The sequence below is a fragment of the Micromys minutus genome (genome assembly GCF_963924665.1).
Source record: "Micromys minutus genome assembly, chromosome: X".
Lineage (NCBI taxonomy): Eukaryota > Metazoa > Chordata > Mammalia > Rodentia > Muridae > Micromys > Micromys minutus.
Window position 1 is genome coordinate 27,559,657 of NC_137970.1, and position 20,528 is coordinate 27,580,184.

General features: G+C 41.4%; 1 protein-coding gene and 1 pseudogene across 10 annotated transcripts in view; both read left to right on the plus strand.

Annotated features, from left to right (window-relative positions):
* Positions 1–595: 595 nt before the first annotated feature.
* Positions 596–20,528, plus strand: part of REPS2 (RALBP1 associated Eps domain containing 2) — a gene marked incomplete at both ends in the record, with an annotated part of 213,101 nt that continues 193,168 nt past the window's right edge. For all 9 annotated transcript variants that reach the window (XM_080910746.1, XM_080910748.1, XM_080910752.1 and 6 more), the window contains one exon: positions 596–832. In XM_080910746.1, coding sequence (XP_080766872.1) covers positions 596–832 — 237 coding nt within the window. The remainder of the gene's footprint in view (positions 833–20,528) is intronic.
* LOC308414427 (large ribosomal subunit protein eL37-like) lies at positions 18,786–19,079 on the plus strand (annotated as a pseudogene). Its single transcript has one exon. The product of its transcript is annotated as a large ribosomal subunit protein eL37-like (transcript).

A 20,528-nucleotide genomic window follows, 5' to 3' on the forward strand; every position in this document is an offset into this window, starting at 1 on the left:
TTAGCTTTACAGGACACAGATCGTACTGTTTTAGAGGAAGGGACAGTCAACTTTTCAGCCTGATCGCTGTTCTAATTGGACACCACATCTGTTTGGAATTCCTAACGAGACAATATCTCAGTTTCCCCCTAACCCCTGAAAAGCGCTCTTTTTCTTGTGTGTGTCCCTTGCCAGCCAGGGTGGCCATTCCGAGATGCCACTCACGAATGGCATGGGCTTCGAGGGCGTTGGCAGCTGCTCTCCCTTCCTGGCCTCGCCAGCAGAGCAGGTGAAAGGTTTGGGAGGGCGGCGGGCGGAGTTGTGTTCCTTACCTGGCAAAGGGGCGGAGCGGGGCGGGCTTTGGGGGAGGGGCCCAGGTGGGATTCTGGGACTTGATTGGTCAGCGCCGCGCCTGTCTCCATGTGCCGCGCCGCGGAGGCACAACATTCAAGCCCGGGGGGGCGGGGCCGGCGCTCTCTTGGAGGAAGCGGCGGCGTTGCAGCTGCGGGGCGTGGGGGCGGCGGCTTTGGAGGCCGAGGCGGTGGTGGTGGCCCTGGCGGAGGCACCAACACCTCAGCTGAGGAAGGCGCTCGGCCCGGACCCTACAGAAGGCCCTATGGAGGTGGCGGCGGCGGGCGGAGGCTGCAGCGCGGGGCCGCCGTTGCTGCTGAGCGATAGCGAGCAGCAGTGCTACTCTGAGCTCTTCGCGCGCTGTGCAGGCGCTGCAAGCGGGGGCCCCGGACCTGGTCTCCCCGAAGCTACCAGGGTCGCCCCTGGCACTGCCACTGCGGCCGCTGGTCCGGTAGCTGATCTGTTTCGAGCGTCGCAGCTGCCACCGGAGACATTGCACCAGGTACGTCTCTGTGCTCTTTTATCCCTCACAGGTCTGTGTGGACAGTGTCTATGGGAAGAATGGGGCAACAACGACTATTCCTGGGGATCTGGAGGGCGGCAGCCAGGACGGCAAAAGAGGGGGGGCTCTGCAGCCGAGGATGGCGGCGACGCCCTTGTCCCCAGGGACACCAGCCTCCTCTGCAGCTCATCTCCTAGCTCAGTGCTTGGGTGTGCTCTTCGTCCCTTGAGAAAGTCTGACACCCTTATCATTTCTGGGGGTTCTACAGCCTCCCAGACCCAAAGTTTGCCCTGTTCTGGAAGTGATGTTTGTTTTGGCTGCTGTCTGCTTTAACCCCTGTTCCTTGCTCCTGCCCCTCCCTTTGTTGACTACACTCTCGGGGTGCCTTGCTGGGATTTGAACTTGAAGGGTGTGTACATGTGCCTGTAGGCTCTGGGCCTACAACTACATGTTGTCCTTTCTTTATACTTGTGGCATGCACATATCTGCTACATATATTTGTTCACTAATGTATTTCTGATTATTAGTATAGAACTGGAAAATCTCAATGTCCAGTAGTGGAACAGGGACTCAGGGCCACAAGACAAGAACATTGATCAAGTCCAAAGTAAGTTCCCTATTTGGCTCCAGGGGTGGATTCAGAAGTCTACAGCTGTCGTCTGTCTTTGCCATCTTATTGTCACTTGACTTTGACAGAGAGTTATGAAACAAAGGGTGTCGGTAGCTTCTTTCGGTCTGCCCCATACCTGGGAAGGAGGAAGGAATGATTCACAGCAGGTGCTGTTTTTGTTTTGTGCTTTCCTTGAAGCTTGGAGAAAGGTTGCTTGGAAAGGCTTTTGTCTGTCATTTGATGTTACCAGCAGTAAATGGGGGATAATATTGTTAATATCAAGTCCCAAATATGAACCTTTACTTAAAAAGAAGTAGTATGAAAGTTAACAACAACTGAATATTTACAGTGCTAAGCAAGTGCTTTAAAATGTAGTTCCTAGGGAGGACTGAGGGTTTTATGGTTCACTTGCTATATCTTTCTTTGCCTTTAGTGAGTCTCTTTCTTTCTTCCCTCCCTCCCTCCCTCCCTTTTTTTCTTTCTTCCTGGCACTCAAGACTGTTTTTTACGCAGTTGGAGCATGGCATTGAGGTCCAGATGTTTGTGAACATAATTTTAGCCACTTGGTTCACCTTTTCGAATTGAGGATTTCTGAACATGATTAGTATTCATAGAATTTAGCATGGCTGTTTGTTCCTGTAGAATTCTGTGATAAGACGATAGTTCTGCCATAGTTGCTAAGCAGTTGAGTTGCACAGGGTGATAAGGAAGCTGGTGTTCTGAAACAAACTAGCTATTACACGGAACTCAGGATACTGCTGAGCATAATACATTTACAAAAGTGTTAGAGGCAATGCACACATAATTGCGCAGTACATCTGGCTGGGATTATTTTGTGGTCAGTAATGTATCATGTGTGATAAGAGGAAGGGACATATGAAAATTGGTTGAGGTTTCCCCAGGAATTGGAAAGGGGGCTTTCATGTGTGATAACCGACGCTTTCTTGAAGAACATAAAATTTAAAAGAACCTAAAAGACTTGGGAAAACTACATGCAAAATACTACTTCAGATGTTACCCAAAGGGGCTATTCCTAGATTGCTTGTAGTGAGTCTGAGCTTTATGTTTTCTTACTCAGCCCAGAGAAATAACGCACAGCCCCTTTAACGTAACAATTTAGAATGACCCATTACTCTTGCTACAGGTAACAATGAACATTTAAAGTCACCCCGAACTGGGAAGGGCAATCAAAGTTGGGATCTAGTGGCCATCTGACTTTTATCCAGCACTTTGGTGGCGTGTGTATGCTCTGTCTGACTTTATTTGTTCTACCTCATTAGTGGATTAGTTATTTTAAAACAAATGTAGAAAATGTCCCCCTTTCCCTTCTAAACCGAAACCTGTAAGTTCAGATTTAAGTGGCCCAACAGGTATAACTGCTCAAATCACGGAGACTGTAACAAGACCTGGTAGTCTCTATGGTTGATGGCTAGGTTTTCCTTTTAATAAGCATACGATTAAGATGACTGTAATGTAGGGCTGGGGATTTAGCTCAGTTGGTAGAGTGCTTGCCTAGCAAGCATGAAAGACTGGATTCAATCCCCATCACTGCACAAAATTGGACATGGTGGCACATACCTATAATCTTGGCACTCTGGAGGTAGAGGCAGAAGGGTCACAAGTTCAAGGTCACCCTCAGCAATATAGCTAATTTGAAACCAGTCTGGGTAAATGAGACTTTGTCTTAAAATGAATATTGTTATCTATTAACTCACAGAGATCCAATGATAGACCATTCTTATATATCAAGATGAATTATAAAATATTGTTTAATCTATATTATGAGGAGAAACCATTAAGTCGGGAAAAATCCCAATAAGTAATAATCTGATTGCCAGATAATGGATTAAGGCAAAAAAGCACATTCTGGCTGTGAGAAGTAGGTTTATTTTATTTTATTTATTATTTTATACATATAAGAGATTTTCCTGTGTGTGCCTGATATCCACCAAGGTCAAAAAAGGGCATTGGATTCCCTGGGATCTGCAGTTACAAAGAGTTGTGAAGTGGATGGTGGGAATTGAACTCTGGTTTTCTGTAAGGGAAGCAAGTGCCCTTAACCACTGAGCCCACTCTTTAGCTCAGTAGAGATGTCTTTAAAATCTCTGTACACAATTTCATCTTTGAGAAGTCATCAAAAGTTTCAGTTTAGGGTCCCTCATAGTTCAAGCTGGCCTCAAGTTCTCTATGTAGCAAAAGTTGACCTTGAACTCCTGCCACTGCCTCCTAAGTGTTGGGGTTACAGGTGTGTACCACCACAAGCCACTTATTCGAATTGTAAAACTATCTTCGAAGAAACAGCTTAATCATTAAGGAGCTCAGTAGGTAGAAGGAAACCGACAAAATCCTTATCAGGAAATCTTTTTCCTGTTATGAGATTATTAGCCAGAACTATTTATTTAATTTTTAATTATTTTTCTTTGAAGATAATGTAATTTCTCCCTTTTTTTACATTATTTCTTCCTTCCTTTCCCTACTTTCAAACCCTCATATAACTACTGCCTTGCTCTCATTTAATTTTATGGCCTCTTTTTAAATTAATTGTTGTTACATGCATCTACACATATATGTGTATATACATATCTTCCTAAATATAACCCTCTCAGTCTGTATGATGTTACGTGTATGTTTGCAGGGCTGACCATTTGGTGTTGGATAGCCAGTTGGTGTGCTTTTCCTTGGGGAGAGTTATTTCTCCCACTCTCATACTCTCTCGGTTGCTCTTGTTTTTTGTATAGGGTTTAGGCACTGCCCCCATCCATGCTTGCATGTCTATTGTTGCTGTTTTTGTTCAGACAGTCATGTTGTTGAGACTTTCTTGGTGTAGCTTCTGAGAGTCCTAGAAGACGGAGTCTCACAGAAAACTCTCTGATCCTCTGGCTCTTACAGTCTTCCTACTCCCTCTTCTATAATGATCTCCAAGTGTTAGGCATGAGGGTGTTTTGTAGATGTATCCATCAGGACAGGATTTCATAACTCTGCATTTTGATTGGTTGTGGTTTTCCGTAATGGCCTCTTTCTGTTTTGAAGAGTGGTTTCTTTGATGATGGGATGAGAACTACACTTATCCATGGGTATAAGGACAAATATTTAGAATGTACTTAGGCATTATGCTGGTTTAGTAAAGTTGTGGTTGTAGGCTTTCATCTAAGATACATAACTGCACTAACCTTGGGTATTTAGCTGGTTAGGTTTCCAGGACCAGGCATGATTTCCTTCTTGTTGAGTCGGCCTTAAGTTCAATTAGAGACTTATTTTAGTTACCTCCAAGGTGTGACTATTACCACTTGCACCTTTGGGATTGTTGTCCTGTCGGTTATTATTGTTCATAGTTAGCCAGAACTATTCTTTTAAAAGGTAAATGAGAGACTTCAAAGCTGTTTGGGCAGGTAAGTTCAGTTCCAGCACCCATATTGGGTGGCTCATGACCCCTGTAACTCCAGCTTATTGGATCTCATGTCCTCTTTTGGCTTCTAAGGGTATTGTATTCATATGCACCTCCACATATACACATGATTTAAATTAAAATAAAACATTTTAGATGTAAATGAAACAATGTCTTACTTTTGATTCTTTAGATCATACCATTTTATAGTATGCATTTTTTGAGACAAGTTCTCACTGGTAGTAAGTAGGTAGCCCTGACTAGCTTCTAACTTGCATCAACTTGCATTGTTTCAGCCTCTGGAACTTTGGGGTTACAATTGTGTGTCACTGTAACATTGAGGGAAGGAGAGGGGAATTCACTAAACCATAACGTTAGGAACACTGTTTGAAATGGTATGCCCTGCCCCCCAGACAAGGTCTTATGTAGCCTGAGCTGGTCTCAAACTAACCATGTAGGTGAAGATAACTTTGAACTCCCAGTCCTCTCTCAACTTCCCAGGTTGTGGGGATATAAGCATGTATCAGCACGCCAAGTTTATCTAAAACAGAATATATGCCAGCAGATAGAGTAAATACCAGACTCAAGGTATTGTCTGGTTAAAAGGATATTTGAAGTGTGGTGTAGTGGGAAGCATCCATAAAGTCACAGCTCTGGGGAAGATGAGGCAGGAGGATAGCAAGTTTGTAGCCAACTTGGTCTGCATAGTGAGACAGTACCTCAGTAAGTATGATTTAAAAAAAATTACTAATTTTTTTTACATTTGTTAAATATATATAGGTATGTGATTATATATATATATGTGTGTGTGTGTCACTAAAACAAATATATATATATATATGTACATACACACATTTTTTTTGGAATTTGTCCTTGTTGACATAAGTCCCAGCAGTTGACTTGCTTCCTTTTGAAAACTTTATTACCCACGCTGATAGTGAGTCATCATGATATTGTGGAAATCTTTATGCCAAAGGAAAGTAGGTGACCTTCTTGATTTATGCACAATGTCACATGACTGGGAATTGTTCCAAACACACAAACATTGAAAATACCCTATTCTATTCTTGTACAATGCACACTGTCATTCTTGAGTGTCCTAGTGGTCTTTTAATCTAACTAGGCTTACATGGGCTTTCTTTTTTCTGTTACAGAATATTCTATTAGCTTCTATAATCAAATCCACATAGATAAGACCTTATATATTTAATACAGTACATTACCCCTACATGAATGTTAAAAAATAAAAACCCTAAATTTAACAATTCTGAATCAGTATGGCTGTTAATTTCTGTGCAGTGCCAACTCAACATGGCAAACTGGGGTAGTTTGTCCCAAAGTTGATAGAACAGCTAAAGTTTCCAACAATTCAGATTCTCCATCTCCATCTCTGGCTCTGGCTCCAGCTCTAGCTCCAGCTCTGACTCCCTCTCCCCTTCCCTCTTTCCCTCCTTCCCTCCCTTATTCCCTCCCTTCCCCCACCTCTCTCACAGACACACACACACACACACACACACACACACACACACACACACACACACACACACAACTAGTAATATTAGCATTTCATACATCAAGAGCTGCAGCAACAACTTTTCCAGGTTATGCAGTCATCTGAACAAAATTGTAGAGACATCCAGTACATTCCATTAAGAAAAAAAAATCTAGTGGTGCATGCCTTTAATCCTAGCACTAAAGAGGCCAAGGCAGGTTCATCTGTTTGAGTTCAAAGTCAGCCTGGTTTACAGAGTGAGTTCCAGGCCAGCTGAGGTTACACAGTGAAACACTGTCTCAAAGGGCAAAGAAGAAAGGAAGAAGGGAAGGAAGGAAGGAAGGAAAAAAAGCTACATTCTAGACAACTGCAGTACAATTCTGTTACTGTTGTGGTACCAGGCATTTTCATTTTCATTTATATTTTTAAATTTACATCATTACCATCCCCATCTCCAACTCTTTTGATGTTTCCCATTTCTCCCATTTAAATTAACATGACTTCTTCTTTATTTATCATTGTTGTTTATACACACACACACACACACACACACACACACACACACACAATGGTTCTCAGTCACTGACTCTTGTTATCGCTGGATTTTGCTCTCACAGCAGTCATTATTTGCCTGTAGCTCTTCATCTAGAGGTGGGGCCTTGTGGAATTTCTGCCATCCACATTGGAATGTTAATTGTTGTCATTATGCAGGTCTTGTTTATGCAACCAAAATGTTGAGATTTCATGGATGCAGTTTTCCTCTCATATAGAAGAGACAGTCTGTCAGTAGGTGTCCTGATCCTCAAGAGCTGGAGCTGACCAGAAAGCCTCCCGTCTCAAACCAGGACTAGTTTTCACAGTATCAGAAGGTGCTAGGTAAGCTGCTAAGAGAGGGAAAAAAGAAATCAATAGTCCTTCCTCAATTTTCCTTGAGCCTTTGTGTTATAGTTACACCAAATGGAGCTGGCACCTTGTAGTCATTTACTCTCTGCATTTTGACCAGCTGTGGATTTCTGTAGTATGTATTCTGTCTTCTGCAATAAGAACCTGCTTTGCTGAGGTGTGAGAGCTACACATATCTGTAGGGATAAGGGTAGGTATTTAGACTCAGCCAGAGATTATGTTGGTTAAGGGAAAATGGCAGTAGTAGGTTGTCCCCTAGGATCTGTGGCTTCTCCAGCCATGGATGAGTGTTATACAGTAGCAGACCAGTACTAGCATCCTTAAGTCTGACTACACAGCTACTGCTTACCCCCAAGAGAAAGTTCTGTTGTTGGTGGTGAAATCTTGCTGGTCAGGTTATTGTTGTTATAGTTCAGAGGCTTTACAGCTGGCTAGGACTATTGATTTCTTTTTTCCCTCCCTTAGCAGCTTACCTAGCACCTTCTGATACTGTGAAAACTAGTCCTGGTTTGAGACGGGAGGCTTTCTGGTCAGCTCCAGCTCTTGTATTCAGCAATGGGTAAAAGCAGTAGATTAGATTGTTTTGGGAGTCTCCTGGATTCTAGAAGAGAGGTTATTCATGCCTGATACTGGAGGTTTTAAAGACGACTATCTTTAAAATGGCTCTTGCAGGGAGCATTCTCACTCTATGCAGTGCAACTCCAGCTCAGTGCTCTCCCTCTGTCTCTGTTGTTGTTTGTTTCTTTCTCTGTGTGTTTATGTGTATCTGTATATATACATTTCTATATAAGGTATATATTTTAAGTAAGCTTATAAAAATGTTTCCTTGTGGTTTTTAAAAGCTATCCTTAGCGTTATTTATCTCTCCTGACCCCTTTCCCTCTGCATTACTCTCCCTCCTTTTTCACTAAAGACTCTTCCCTATTTCTCTCTTTCCCCTTTTATAGCAACTGTGCCCTGTTCTCCCCTATATGGAACTTCTTCCTGTATCCTCTTTCTATTTTCTTGGCTCAGATCTAAAGGTTTGGAGTTAAGATCATGTATAAGAGAGAATATGTAGCATTTGTCTTTCTGGGTTTGGGTTACCTCAGTTAGTACATAGTACTTTCCATTTATATCCATTTACCTGAAATTTGTTTTTTAAACTCCCGAATAGAATTATATTGTGTATGCCACCTTTTTAAAAACACAAAATCTTTCTGGTTGTGGTGGTGCATGCTGGTAGGCAAATGCTGAAAAGGATTAGAGGCAGGAGGATTATGAGTTTCAGGTTAGCCTGGGCTACATCCTTTTCTCTTTGTTCTTTGTTTCGTTTTTGCTGCACAACCTTTTGCCAAATAGGTGTCAGCTGATATACACCACCCCAAACAACCACAAGCCCCACAAAATGTCAGACAAATAGATACAATAATATAGAAGAAGTCCTCTTAACTTATATTTCTAACTTTGGTCCCCTTCCTTAAGTCTCAGACATATATTTGATAGGTTTTATCTTCGAGAGATGAACCTGAGAGTGGGCAGGTGGAGATTGGAGAGGTACATTATAGCCTGCGGTTAAATGCTAAGACGGGCAGTGCTTCTCTACATCAAGCTATTGGCTGTGGGGTAATTGTGCTTGAGAACTGATTTGTAATAGTTGGGGACATATAAGCAGAGAGCACTTAAGTCAGAATACCACATCCATGTTTACTGCTGTACTGTTCACAATAGCCATGATTTGGGACCTCAGCTTCAGCCAGTCAAGATGTCAGGTGGCCCTCCTACAATGAAATTTTATTTTATGTAGCTATAATGAGAAGTGAAATTGTGACATTTGCAGGAAAATGAATGGAACTAAAAATCAGTATGGTGAGAGAAATATGCCAGACTGAGAAAGTTAAAAAAAAAAAACTACATGTTTTTTCCCTGTAGAATCTACAATCTAGATTTTTTTTTTTTTGGTGTGTGTGGCGGGGGGGGATGGTTGATCATGTGAGGGAAGGATGGGGTATTAAAGGACTGGGAATGGGTAAAATAGAGTAATGTGATACATGTGGCATGAACACAGAAGAACTATGATCTGTTGGGGAATAAGGGACCAATAAGAGGTAAGCAGTTGCAATAGAGAGGACACTGGGGAAAGGGGATGGAAAGAAGAAAGTGTTTTGTATCCATGAAAACGCAACAGTGAAGCCCATTACCTTATGGTAACTTTAAAAATTAAGAAAAAGACAAAAAGAGAGAATAGTTGGAGAAAGCAATAAGGGGATTGAAAAGTAACCGGCTGAATACCAGAAGGAAAAGACAGCTTTGAAAACTGTCCTAGTTTTAAGCTCTTCATTTGGGACTGGCCTGCTTTAAGGGCATAGGAAATTGGTTGTGAGATAATCTTGGGTTATTTTGCTAATTATTTGTAACTTCCATAGATGGTTTGGTTTTTTTCTTGCTCCTACCCCCCCCCCCCCCATCCTAGTTTTCTATACTCAAGTACCTAGTATTTTCTCTTTACTGAAGTCTTTGCTTGCACAACCCCTGGACTGAGGCTTCCTTCAGCTGGGGCCTCTAGACTTTGGACAGCCCCTGGCACATCCATCGGACTGGGTTGGCTCTCCCTCTGTTGGTAACTGCGGAATCCATCTGCTGTTCTGGATTGATTGAGTTGCTACAAATTTCACACCTTAAGATAGCATCCATTCTCCCTCCCCTAGTTTCTGTGAGATGGGAGTTACTTAGGGGTTCTTAAAGCTTCAGCCAGTCAAGATGTCAGCTGGGCTACATTGCTTCTGGGGCTTAGGAACTTCACCCAACCTTCAGTGGCTATTAGTAGAGTGCAGTTGCGTGTGTTTTGCAAGTTTGTTTATTTCAGTTCTTGCTAGGTACGCCCCCACTGTTGAGCCACAGCCCAAGCCTGCTTTTTGGATTAAGACTCTCAGCTACTCAAGAGCACTGACATGGCTCTCTCTCTCTGCAATCCGCAGCACAGCTGTTTGCTGCTTCAAGGCTAGCAGGGGACTGTCTCTCTCCAGCTAGCTAGGATAAATGATGTCCTGTCACCTTTGATGTATTCTGTTGGCTAGAAGCAGGCCACAGGTCCTGTCAGAATGCTGATGATAGGAAGTGACAATTGTTTGGGGGGAGGGATACCTTAAGGTCTTTATATGATGCCTGCTTTCTATGCTTGATCTGAAATAGAACACTATTCTTGTAATTAGCTTTTTATTAAGAAAGCAGTTTTGAGTCAGGGTTCCCCAGTATAGCCTAAACTGGCCTTTGTAGCTTAGGTTGTATTCAAATTTATAGTACTTTCTCCTTAGCTTCCCAAAGGTTAGGATTTCAGGCATGTTCCAAGATACTCAGCCTGGCTAGCTTTTTTGGGGCTACTTCAAACACAGACGTACAAGCGCGTGTGCACACACACACATACTGTTTAGTAACTAATTTAGAATTTATCTTTTCTTAAAAAAACAAAAACAAAACAGAAAACTCTGCAATACTAGTGCCACATGCCTTTAATTCAAGCACTGAGAGAGCAAAAGCAGGTGGACCTCTCAGTGGCTAAGCAAATATATGTAGTGAGCTCCAGGACAACTAGGACCACACAGAGAAACCCTGCCTCAAAAAAAAAAAAAAAAAAAAAAAAAGGAAGGGGGGGTCAGTTGGTTGACTTCCGTATGCTCTCTGACAAGATCTAGTGCAACTCAGGCTGCTAATGAACTTTTTTAAAATCCCAAGTAGAATTGGTACATCCATCTTCCTAGATATTTTTCCACTTTACTCTTTAGGTAATTTAGTTTTCCTCTTATTTCAAAGGAGGTAGGAAAAGAAGTAGAAAAACATATGTTGGAACAGAGAATGTTACTCAGTGGTTGAGAAGTTTCCTAATGTGTGAGAGGGAGGTCTGACCTCTGTAAAAAATTACAATGCAAAACTGTGGGTCCAATTCAGGATTTTGTCAATTTGGATGTTGAAATAATATATATTTTAAGACACGGTCTTGCTGTGTTGTCCTGATTTGCTGTATATATTCCTGGCCAGCCTGGTACTGTCTCTGTACCTTAGGCTGGATACAAAGTTGAGGTAATTCTTCTGCCTCAAAGTCTCAAATGCTCAGATCATAGGTTTGTGCCAGTCTGCCTGGTAAACGCCCACATCTTTATTTTTCTCCCCAGCTGAGCTTGAACATTTCACTATGCATATGGCTAATATATCACAATAATGTCAGCATTTTTACAGAAATAACATGTTTAGCTACGTTGGTGGTTCACATATTTTACAAGCACTTAGAAGGGCTGAGGCAGGGAATTGCCATGAGTTTGAGAACAGGTTGGGTGACAGACCTTGTCTTAAAAAAAAAACAAAAATATTTTTAAAATATTATACACTTATTAGAAATATATCAGGGATAGATTACTGTAGATTAGACATTGGCTGTTATTTATTGTTCATTGTGGCAAAAAACATTTCTACCATATATTTGGTTTTTATTGTTTTGATGGCATATATTTCAGTATAGTTTTATAGTCTTATGTGTTTATGCATTTAAAATGTTATTCTTAAAAGGCATGCACATACCACACTATGGAAGTATCCGGGGCAAACATTACACAAAAATACTACCTTTAAATACATTTTTTTTTGTTGCAAAAATAGTCAAGAGGCCTTGCTCTAAAGAGTTGGCATTAGGAGTAGAAATATCTGTTCTTCCTAGCTTCTTCTTGTCCCAGTTGGGAGGGAGGTTCTGTAAGGCTGCTGTGCTTCTTCTCCAGGAAGCCCAGAGCGAACGAACGGATGCTCAGCTGCCTCCTCAAACACCTGACAGTCACTGCAGTCTCATCTCTGAATTGTGCTCCTTACCTTTTGTCAAGCCCTCTCAGAGGCATCACTGTGCAGGGTGAAGGACAAAAGAGTTAGGACAGATTGTGAAGAGCCACTCTGGAGCAAGTGCCAGCTGCTTGCTGGGCCTATTTTTCTTTACACTCTATGTGAGAGCCCCAAGCTCTAAGAGACTGGAAGGCAGATGTTATTTTGACAGGTTTGAGAAACTCCGTATCAGTGCTTCTTCCCCTTCCTCATGCTGTGACCCTTTAATACAGTTCCTCATGTGGTGGTGACCCCAACCAGAAAGTTATTTTTGTTGCTACTTCATAACTGCAATTTTGCTACTTTTATGAATCATAATGTAAACAAATATATGATGTACAGGATGTCTGATATGCGACCCCTAAAAGGGGTCACAATTCACAGGTAGAACTGTTGTTCTACATCTGCAGCTAATTCAGGACCAGGAGAGGCTCATTAAACTAGTAGGAGAGGTTTGTTTGTTTTGACTTAATCCATTTGTGGCATTTTAGAGAGAAATAGTTTAGTTCCATTTCCTTGAGGTTTCACCTGCATGGGTTTCTGAATAACTGAAGTAAACCCAGAAGTGCCAGCTATTAACTTTTGTTTATTAACTGAGACCTGGCAGTGCACATATAATCTTGTTACTCAGTGCACTGAGGCAGGAGGATGGTAAATTCAAAGCCCCCATTTGTTACATAAAGAGTTTAGGTTAGCCTGAACAACGCAGGGAAACTGTCTCCAATGCTAGAAAATAATGTTTTAAAAGATGGAGGATATAGCTCAATGGGAGAGGGTTTGCCTAACGTGTGAGGTCCTGGATTCAATCCCCTGCATTGCCAAAATTTTATTTAAAGGCACTCTTTTTGAAATAATATTTGTCCCAGATACTTTCAAAAGGACATGTTTAACACAATAATCTCTTTGTCTCTTCCTCAGTTCAGACTCAGCTTTGTGAAAAACAGATGTCAATAGACCAGCAGCATTTTGCTCTCACAGGCATTTGGTATGCTGTATCTTTTGAGTTTCTTGTTGGAATTATATTGTTTATTTCCTCTTTAAAATTACATTTTAGTGTGTGTATTTGTGTGTGTGTGTGTGTGTGTGTGTGTGTGTGTGTGTGTGTGTGTGTAGGTCAAAGGAGAACTCACAGGAATTGGTTTTCTCTTTCCATCAATGTTAGGCTTGGCTATAATATTTTGCCCACTAAGCTAGTCCAGACCCTAGGGATTTTGTTTGTTTTTGTTTTGTTTTGTTTTTTAGGCAGAGTTTCATGTAGTTCACGTTGACACTGAATTGGCCTTAGAGTAGAGGATGATCTTAAACTTCTAGCCTTCTATTTTCCCCCTCCACCTTCCAAATATGTGCACAACCATCCTCAACTTGGAAATGTTTTATCATCCCTTCTCTGTACACATTCTCATATTTTCATAGCTTTAATATAGAGAGATGTCAATAAGAATTATCCATCCCATGTACAGCCACGAAACCCAGACAATTTTGGGGATGCTGGGATGGGCATGCTGACAGGAGCCTGATGTGGCTGTCTTCTGGGAGGCTCTTCAAGGGTGGAGAGCTGAGGGCTGCAGGGGTAGGTGATTGCAGCTGACCATTGGACTGGGCACAGGGTCCCCAGTGGAGAAATTGGAGGGGGGACTGGAGGCTTGGGGTTTGCATCCCCAGGGAACAACAACAATGTCGGCCAGCCCCCTAGAGCTCCAGGGACAGGGCTGCACAGGGCGGGGGATGGTGTGGTGCTGTGCACATGGGGGTGACCTGCAGCTCCAGCCACATGTGTAGTGGAAGGGTGGGGAGGTGGGAGGGAGTGGGTGGGTGGAGAAGCACCCTTGAGGAGGTGCGGAGGTGCAGAGTGGGGGGGTAAGGAGGGGGATAGGGTGGAGGGATTTCAGAGGGGAGGGGGATGGCATTTGGGGTGTAGATAGGGAAAATATCCATGGGGGATTATCCATGTAAATTTTAGTGTGTGGATGTCTTAGCCTCTTAAATTATTTTTTTTGTTCCAAGTTTAAAAACCTCAATGCTACAGACACTTTGGTCCGAGAAGTTGTGAGAGGTTAAGCAGCTGTCCTCTGCATGTAGAATGTCTGACATCTGTGATTTCTTCCCACTTGATGTGCTATTTCTGGTAATGTCTTGGAGGAGGAGTTACTGCTTTTCTATTCATTCGGTAGATGCTGGATGTCTTGCTTAATGGTACGAATGCGTGAGTTATCTCAGTAAAGGGCTTATTTCTCTTTCCCTCTCTTCTTTCCTTTATTTTTTAAAAATAGAGACAGCATCTGATTCTGTATCTCTAACTGGCTAGAAACTCCCTGTATACACTAGGCTGGCTTTAAATTTACAGCAGGCCCCCTGTTTCAGCCTCCCAGAGTGTTGGGATTATAGATAGGAACTACAGTGTACTTCTGGACAAAAACAAAAACAAAAAAAGAAACAAAAAACAAAAAACCAAGCAAAAGCCAAAACAAAACAAAGAACATGTATTTTTTGGCTGTTTGCCCAAGGCCTGATGCCACTAGATAGCTTCAGCTGGACTTTTCCTCACCTTGCAGTACAAGCTGGCCTTGAACTTGCTGCCTCAGCTTCCTGAATAGCTGGTGTTACAGGCAGGTACTGTGATGCCCAGATCTGATCTTTTTTAAAACTCTTCTAAAAGTAGATGTAAAAGTACTCTCAACCTCGTTCATTTTCTTAGGTCAACATTGCTCTGATACCAACGTTAGGTGCAGGCACCATAAGAAAAGAAAACTAAAGGCCCACATCTCTGATGAACACATACACAGAGATCATTAATAAAACCCTATCCAGCTGAATCCAATGACATACTCAAAGGATCATAAACCATAAACAAGTGGGGTTTTTCTTGAAATTCAGGTTTGCTTTAAATACACAATACAGTGTGATTCACTGTACCAACACTGTGAAGATTATAAGGGTAAATGACCATTTTAATAGATGTTTAAGAAGCACTTGACAAAGTTCCACATCCTTTCCTGATATAAAACTTCTTTTTAAAATCATTTTATTGTATATTCTCTGTATTTACTTTTCAAATGTTATCCCCTTACCCCCTGTTTCCCCTTTCCCCTCCCATTGCTTCCATGAACGTGCTCCCTCTCCCAACCACTCTCTCCCACATCAGCTCCATGGCATTCACAAATTCTTAACAAAATAATATTGAAAGAAATATTTTAACATAATAAAGGACATTTATGGAAAAAGCTCCACAGCTAATATCAAAATCAGTGAAGACAACTGGATGTTTCTGTTTAATACCCTATACAAGGTGAGGGTACCCACTTTCATCACTTATTCACAAACAGCACAACAGTTACTAGCAAGAGTAGAGCAAGCCAGGGGTGATAGCTACGTTTGCAATCCCAGTGCTTGGAGGGCGGAAGCTGGAGGACGGAATTTTAAAGTATGCTTCAATTATATTAAGTTAGAGGCTAGCCTATTAAAACCCCCTACAAAGCCCTTTATATAGCCCCGTAATGGGGTATATAAAACCTCATTTAAAAAAGGAGGGGATTGGAGAGATGTCCTAGTAATTAAGAGCACTAGTTTTTCTTCCAGAGGATCCAGGTTCAATTCTTAGCCCTCACATGATGGCTCATAACTATCTGTAACTCCCAGGGTCTCTTCTGGTCTCCTTGAATATTGCACATATGTGGTGCATAGACATACACACAGGCAAAATGGACATACACATAAAGGAGAAGACAAAAAGAGCAGGAGGGCAAGAAAGATATAAATGGCGTCTAAATCTGAGAGGAAGATGTAAAATTATTCCAGTTTGCTGACATGATTCTGTAGGAAGAAACATTAAAGTCTGATAGAACATAATAAATCGAGAAAGTTGGTGAACCCCAAATTAACACACAAAGTCAGCTGTACTTTTGGTAAGCAGTGCTGGATGTAAGAATTGCTCTCCCTACCATTGTGCTATTACTCCAATTCTTTTTTGAGACAGGGTTTCTCTTTGTGTAGCTCTCACTGGCTTGTAACTCACTGTGTATGATGCAAGGCTGGCCCTAATTCACAGTGATCTGCATGTCTCTACTTGAAGGTGCTAGTAATAAAGGTATGTGCCACCATGCCTGACTTATATACAGTTCTGCTTATGGTAGTCTTAAAGAAATCAGTTAGGAATGAATTTAACCAAGGAAGTGAAAAACCTATACGCTGAAAAGAATAATATTGATGAAAAAAATTAAGAAGAGATATAAGTAGAAAGATATTCTGTGCTTGTAAGTTGGAAGAATTACTATGTTAAAATGTTTACATTAGCTGGGTCTGTAAGCCCAGTACTCATGAGGTGGAGGCAGAAGGATCAGGAGTTCAAGGGCACCCATAGAGAATTACTTCTGGGCTAGCTTCAGCCACAGGAGAGCCCTTCTCCAGCAGAAAATCTAAATAAAATGTTCACATTATCTAATATGACTTATATTTTAATGTAATCCTATAAAATTTCAAAGACTTGCTCATAAAAGTAGAAACAAAACTTTAAACTTTGTGTTCTGTTTATGAAGACCCAGAATAGCCAACACAGTCTTCAAAAAGGAAAGCAAAGTTGGAGGCACCGAACTGCTTTATTTCAAATTATTGTAGAAGGCATCAGACAGTCAAAATGCCATAAAACAGACTTGTATACCACTTGAGCAAATTAGCCAGCCTAGAAATGAATTCAAGTGTATCTAGTTAATTAGAGTTTGACAAGGCCACCAAGGAGATAAAATGGACAGGAACATTTATCTCAAAATTATGGGGCAAACTGGATATTTACATGTATTATAAAGATGAAAGACGGACCCTCATTTTATAACATATATAAAAACCAACTTAAAATATTTTTGCTTCATATTCAAAAAGGAAACTAAATTGGATAAAAGGCCCAAATATAAAACCTGGGACTGTAAATCTTATAGAAGAAAACATAGGAGAAAGGATGTTTGATATTGATTTGACTGTTTTTGAGACTGGAGTCTTACTCAGTCTGCTTCAAATCCTAGATCCTTCTGTTCCTGCCTCTTGAGCTAAAATTTTAGATGTGTATCACCACATCTGGCTATTCCTTTTTTATAAAAATTATTTTTTGTAGTACTAGGGATTGAAACAAGGGCTTCTCATATACTAGACAAGGTTTCAACCACTGAGCTGTGTATTCCTAGGCTAACAGTAATCCTCTTGAATATCACAAACACATATAACAAAAGCAAAACCACAACAGCAACAAAAAAGGAAGAAAGGAGGAAAGAAAGAAAGATAGGAAGGAAGGAAAGAAGAAAAGATAAAGACAGCTTATGGACTCAGAGGATGTGTTTATGAACTGTGGGGCAGTGGACAATGAGAGAAATCCTGGTCCCCAGTTGAGCTAAAAGGTTTGAAGTCCTTGAGACCCTGAGACAGTAGGAGCTTCCTGCTCCTAGCACCAGGCCTCTGTTGCTTACTAGCAGCCCCTACTCCCACCCCAGATTTGTGGCCATTGGTCACATAAGAGCAGTGCCCCAAGCCCTTTAACACGTTGATGAGGCGTCCCTAACATCTGAGATCAAGACAATAGGAAAAGAGATATGGCCACAGGTTATATGCTCAAGACAGAGATTTCTATGCTAATAGGGTACCTAGAGGCAGGGAGGGCATTCCCAATAAGATTCCCTTCCAAGACATCCCTCCTTGTAAAAGGTATTTAATTTCAAGCCCACTGTGAGAAGAAGGGTATGGCTTTACTCATTTATTTTCTGCTATGACAATAAAGGAGTTTGAACCACAGATTGTCTCTTTTTATCAATATCCACTGAGGGGAGCAATGGAAAAGCTCTTTGCCTACTGAACCAGAGCCACAGCACTGCACTCCCAGCCATCACCAAGCCAAGGATCATCTCTGCTGGGACAAGCCAGACCTCCCCACTTCTTTACCACCCTGGGCTAGAACCAGACAAACACTTGCTCTGGCAGTGGCATGGGCTAAGTGCAGTCAAATGCTCCAGCTCCAAGTGGCCGTGCACTGTGGAGAAGCAGACACAGGACCCATAACCCTACAATGAACCATATATATGATAAGTTCATACAAGAGGTTTGGAGCTCAGTGGTTAAGAGCACTGACTGCCACCGATAATTGGATACTAACCCCAGAAAGCTCTGAACACCCCAGAACAACAACAATAAAAAAAGCCTCAGTCCTCCTTAGGAAAAAATTAAATGTATAGCACCCTATCAGAGTGTGGTACACCTGGACCTCACATCATTAATAATCCAAGAGCTAAGATAATAGCCTTGTGGCAATTTTTGGTATTCACAGATCATTATGCTTAATCTATACTCAACAAGAAATCTGTTTCCATGTTGCATTCTGTCCTACATGTACTTTATGCTTATGGTAACTTGTAGGATTTCAATGCATGCTATCAAACCTCTGAAAGAATTAAGTACTAACAAAAATATTCATATAGTGTTATGCCAAAATGCCTTTAAAATCTGTATATATATATCCCTCTTTTTTCTTAAATAAAGTGGTAAGAAAAAAAAAAAAAAAAGAGAACTGACTGCTCTTCCAGAGGTCCTGAGTTCAAATCCCAGCAACCACATGGTGGCTCACAACCATCTGTAATGGGATCAGATGCCCTCTTCTAATATGTCTGAAGACAGTGACAATGTACTCACATTAAATAAGTAGATAAAAAACGAGGACCTTCCGCTCTTTGGCCTCATCGGTAGAATCCAGATGATGAAAGGAACGTCATCCTCTGGAAAGCGTTACAATAAGATGCACACACTGGGCCACCATGGTGTCTCTAAGGTCTGCCACCTTCAGAGGTCGACCTATGGCAAATGTGGCTACCCGCCAAGTGCAAAAGAAAGTATAACTGGAGTGCCAAGGCTAAGAGATGAAATGCCAGGACTGGTCAGTTGCATGAGGCACCTAAACATTGTCTACCGCAGATTCAGACATGGATTCCGTGAAGGAACAACACCTAAACCCAAGAGGGCAGTTGTTGCAGCATCCAGTCCATCTTGAGGGTTTCAATACATCATAAAATAAATGTTCTGGTTTCAAAAAATAAAAAAATAAAAAACGAGGACCAATACAACTTACTACCATGAAAACAAGCCAATTAGATAAATAGACAAAGGTCTTGAGTAAACATCCCCCCTTTCCCCTGGACAATATACAAATGGCCAACAGGAATGTGAAAAAACATTTAGATTCAGTAACCAGTAGCAAAATGAAAATCAAAACCACCCTGAGAAGTCACATCACAACTGTTCTGAAGGGACATGGAGAAAAGGGAACAGTGGTAGACTGTTGCTGGGAGAGTAGATTAGTAGAACCATTATGGCAAAGAATATGGACAGATGGAACTTCTTAAAGAAAACAAAAGAAAGACAATAAGTTAAATGGGGCTGGGAATGTAGCTCAGTGGGATAACACTTCCCTAAGCAAACACAGGGTCCTGAGTTTGATGGTCAACTCTCTCTCTCTCTCTCTCTCTCTCTCTCTCTCTCTCTCTCTCTCTCTCTCGTGCACACATGGACTGCCATAGAATTCATCAATTCCTGTTCTCTGTGTTAAAAAAAAATCTGTTCTCAAATGTTCCATGCAGTTTTTTTCACAATGGTTAAAATGACTTAAGTGTTTGCCAGATGAGTAGAGGAAGTGTGCATGTGTATACAATAAATTACTTCATCTTTCAAAAAGATATGTTACTTGTGACAGTATTGGTGGATAAGAAAGACATTATGCTAAATGAAGTGAAATGATCTAGACACAGAAAGAGAGCAACTGTATGATCTCGTTTCTGTATGGAATCTGAAAAGGTTGAGTACTTAGAAACAGAATAGAATTATGGCCAGCAGGGCGGGGGGTGGGGGAAGGTAGGAGCTAGAGAAGAATGTAGGTCAAAGGGCACAAACTTGCATTTATGTAGGATAAACAAGCCTATAAATCAAACGTACAGCAGAGTTTTGGTTAATGTGTTGTATACTGAAAATTTACTAAGAGGGTAGATTTTAGGCTTTCCTACTATACATGTGTACACATGCATGTACACACACACACACACACAGGAGCATGCCAACACACATATGCCAACACATACAATGGTAACAATGGAAAGTGATGGAAATGTTAAGTTACTTGATGCTAGTTATAATTTCTGTATGGATATGCATGCCAAAACATCATCTCTTATACCTTTAACCTATACAGTAATACACTTGTAAGTGTATATGTGTATACTGAGGATTTCTTTGTATCTTCCTTAAGCCCACCAAGGCCCCAATCGGACACCCAGGAACATGCAAAGAAATAGCTTTGTTCTCTTTTGCATTTTTTACAGATTAATATATCTTCTAGAGAACTTGTTGCCATGGCAACAAGTTTTTTTTTTCTTTCTCTCTCTGTAGTGTACTGCATAAAAATAGCCCTTTGTGTTGGAGAGTGATGTTAGAGACAGCTTGCTCGGTG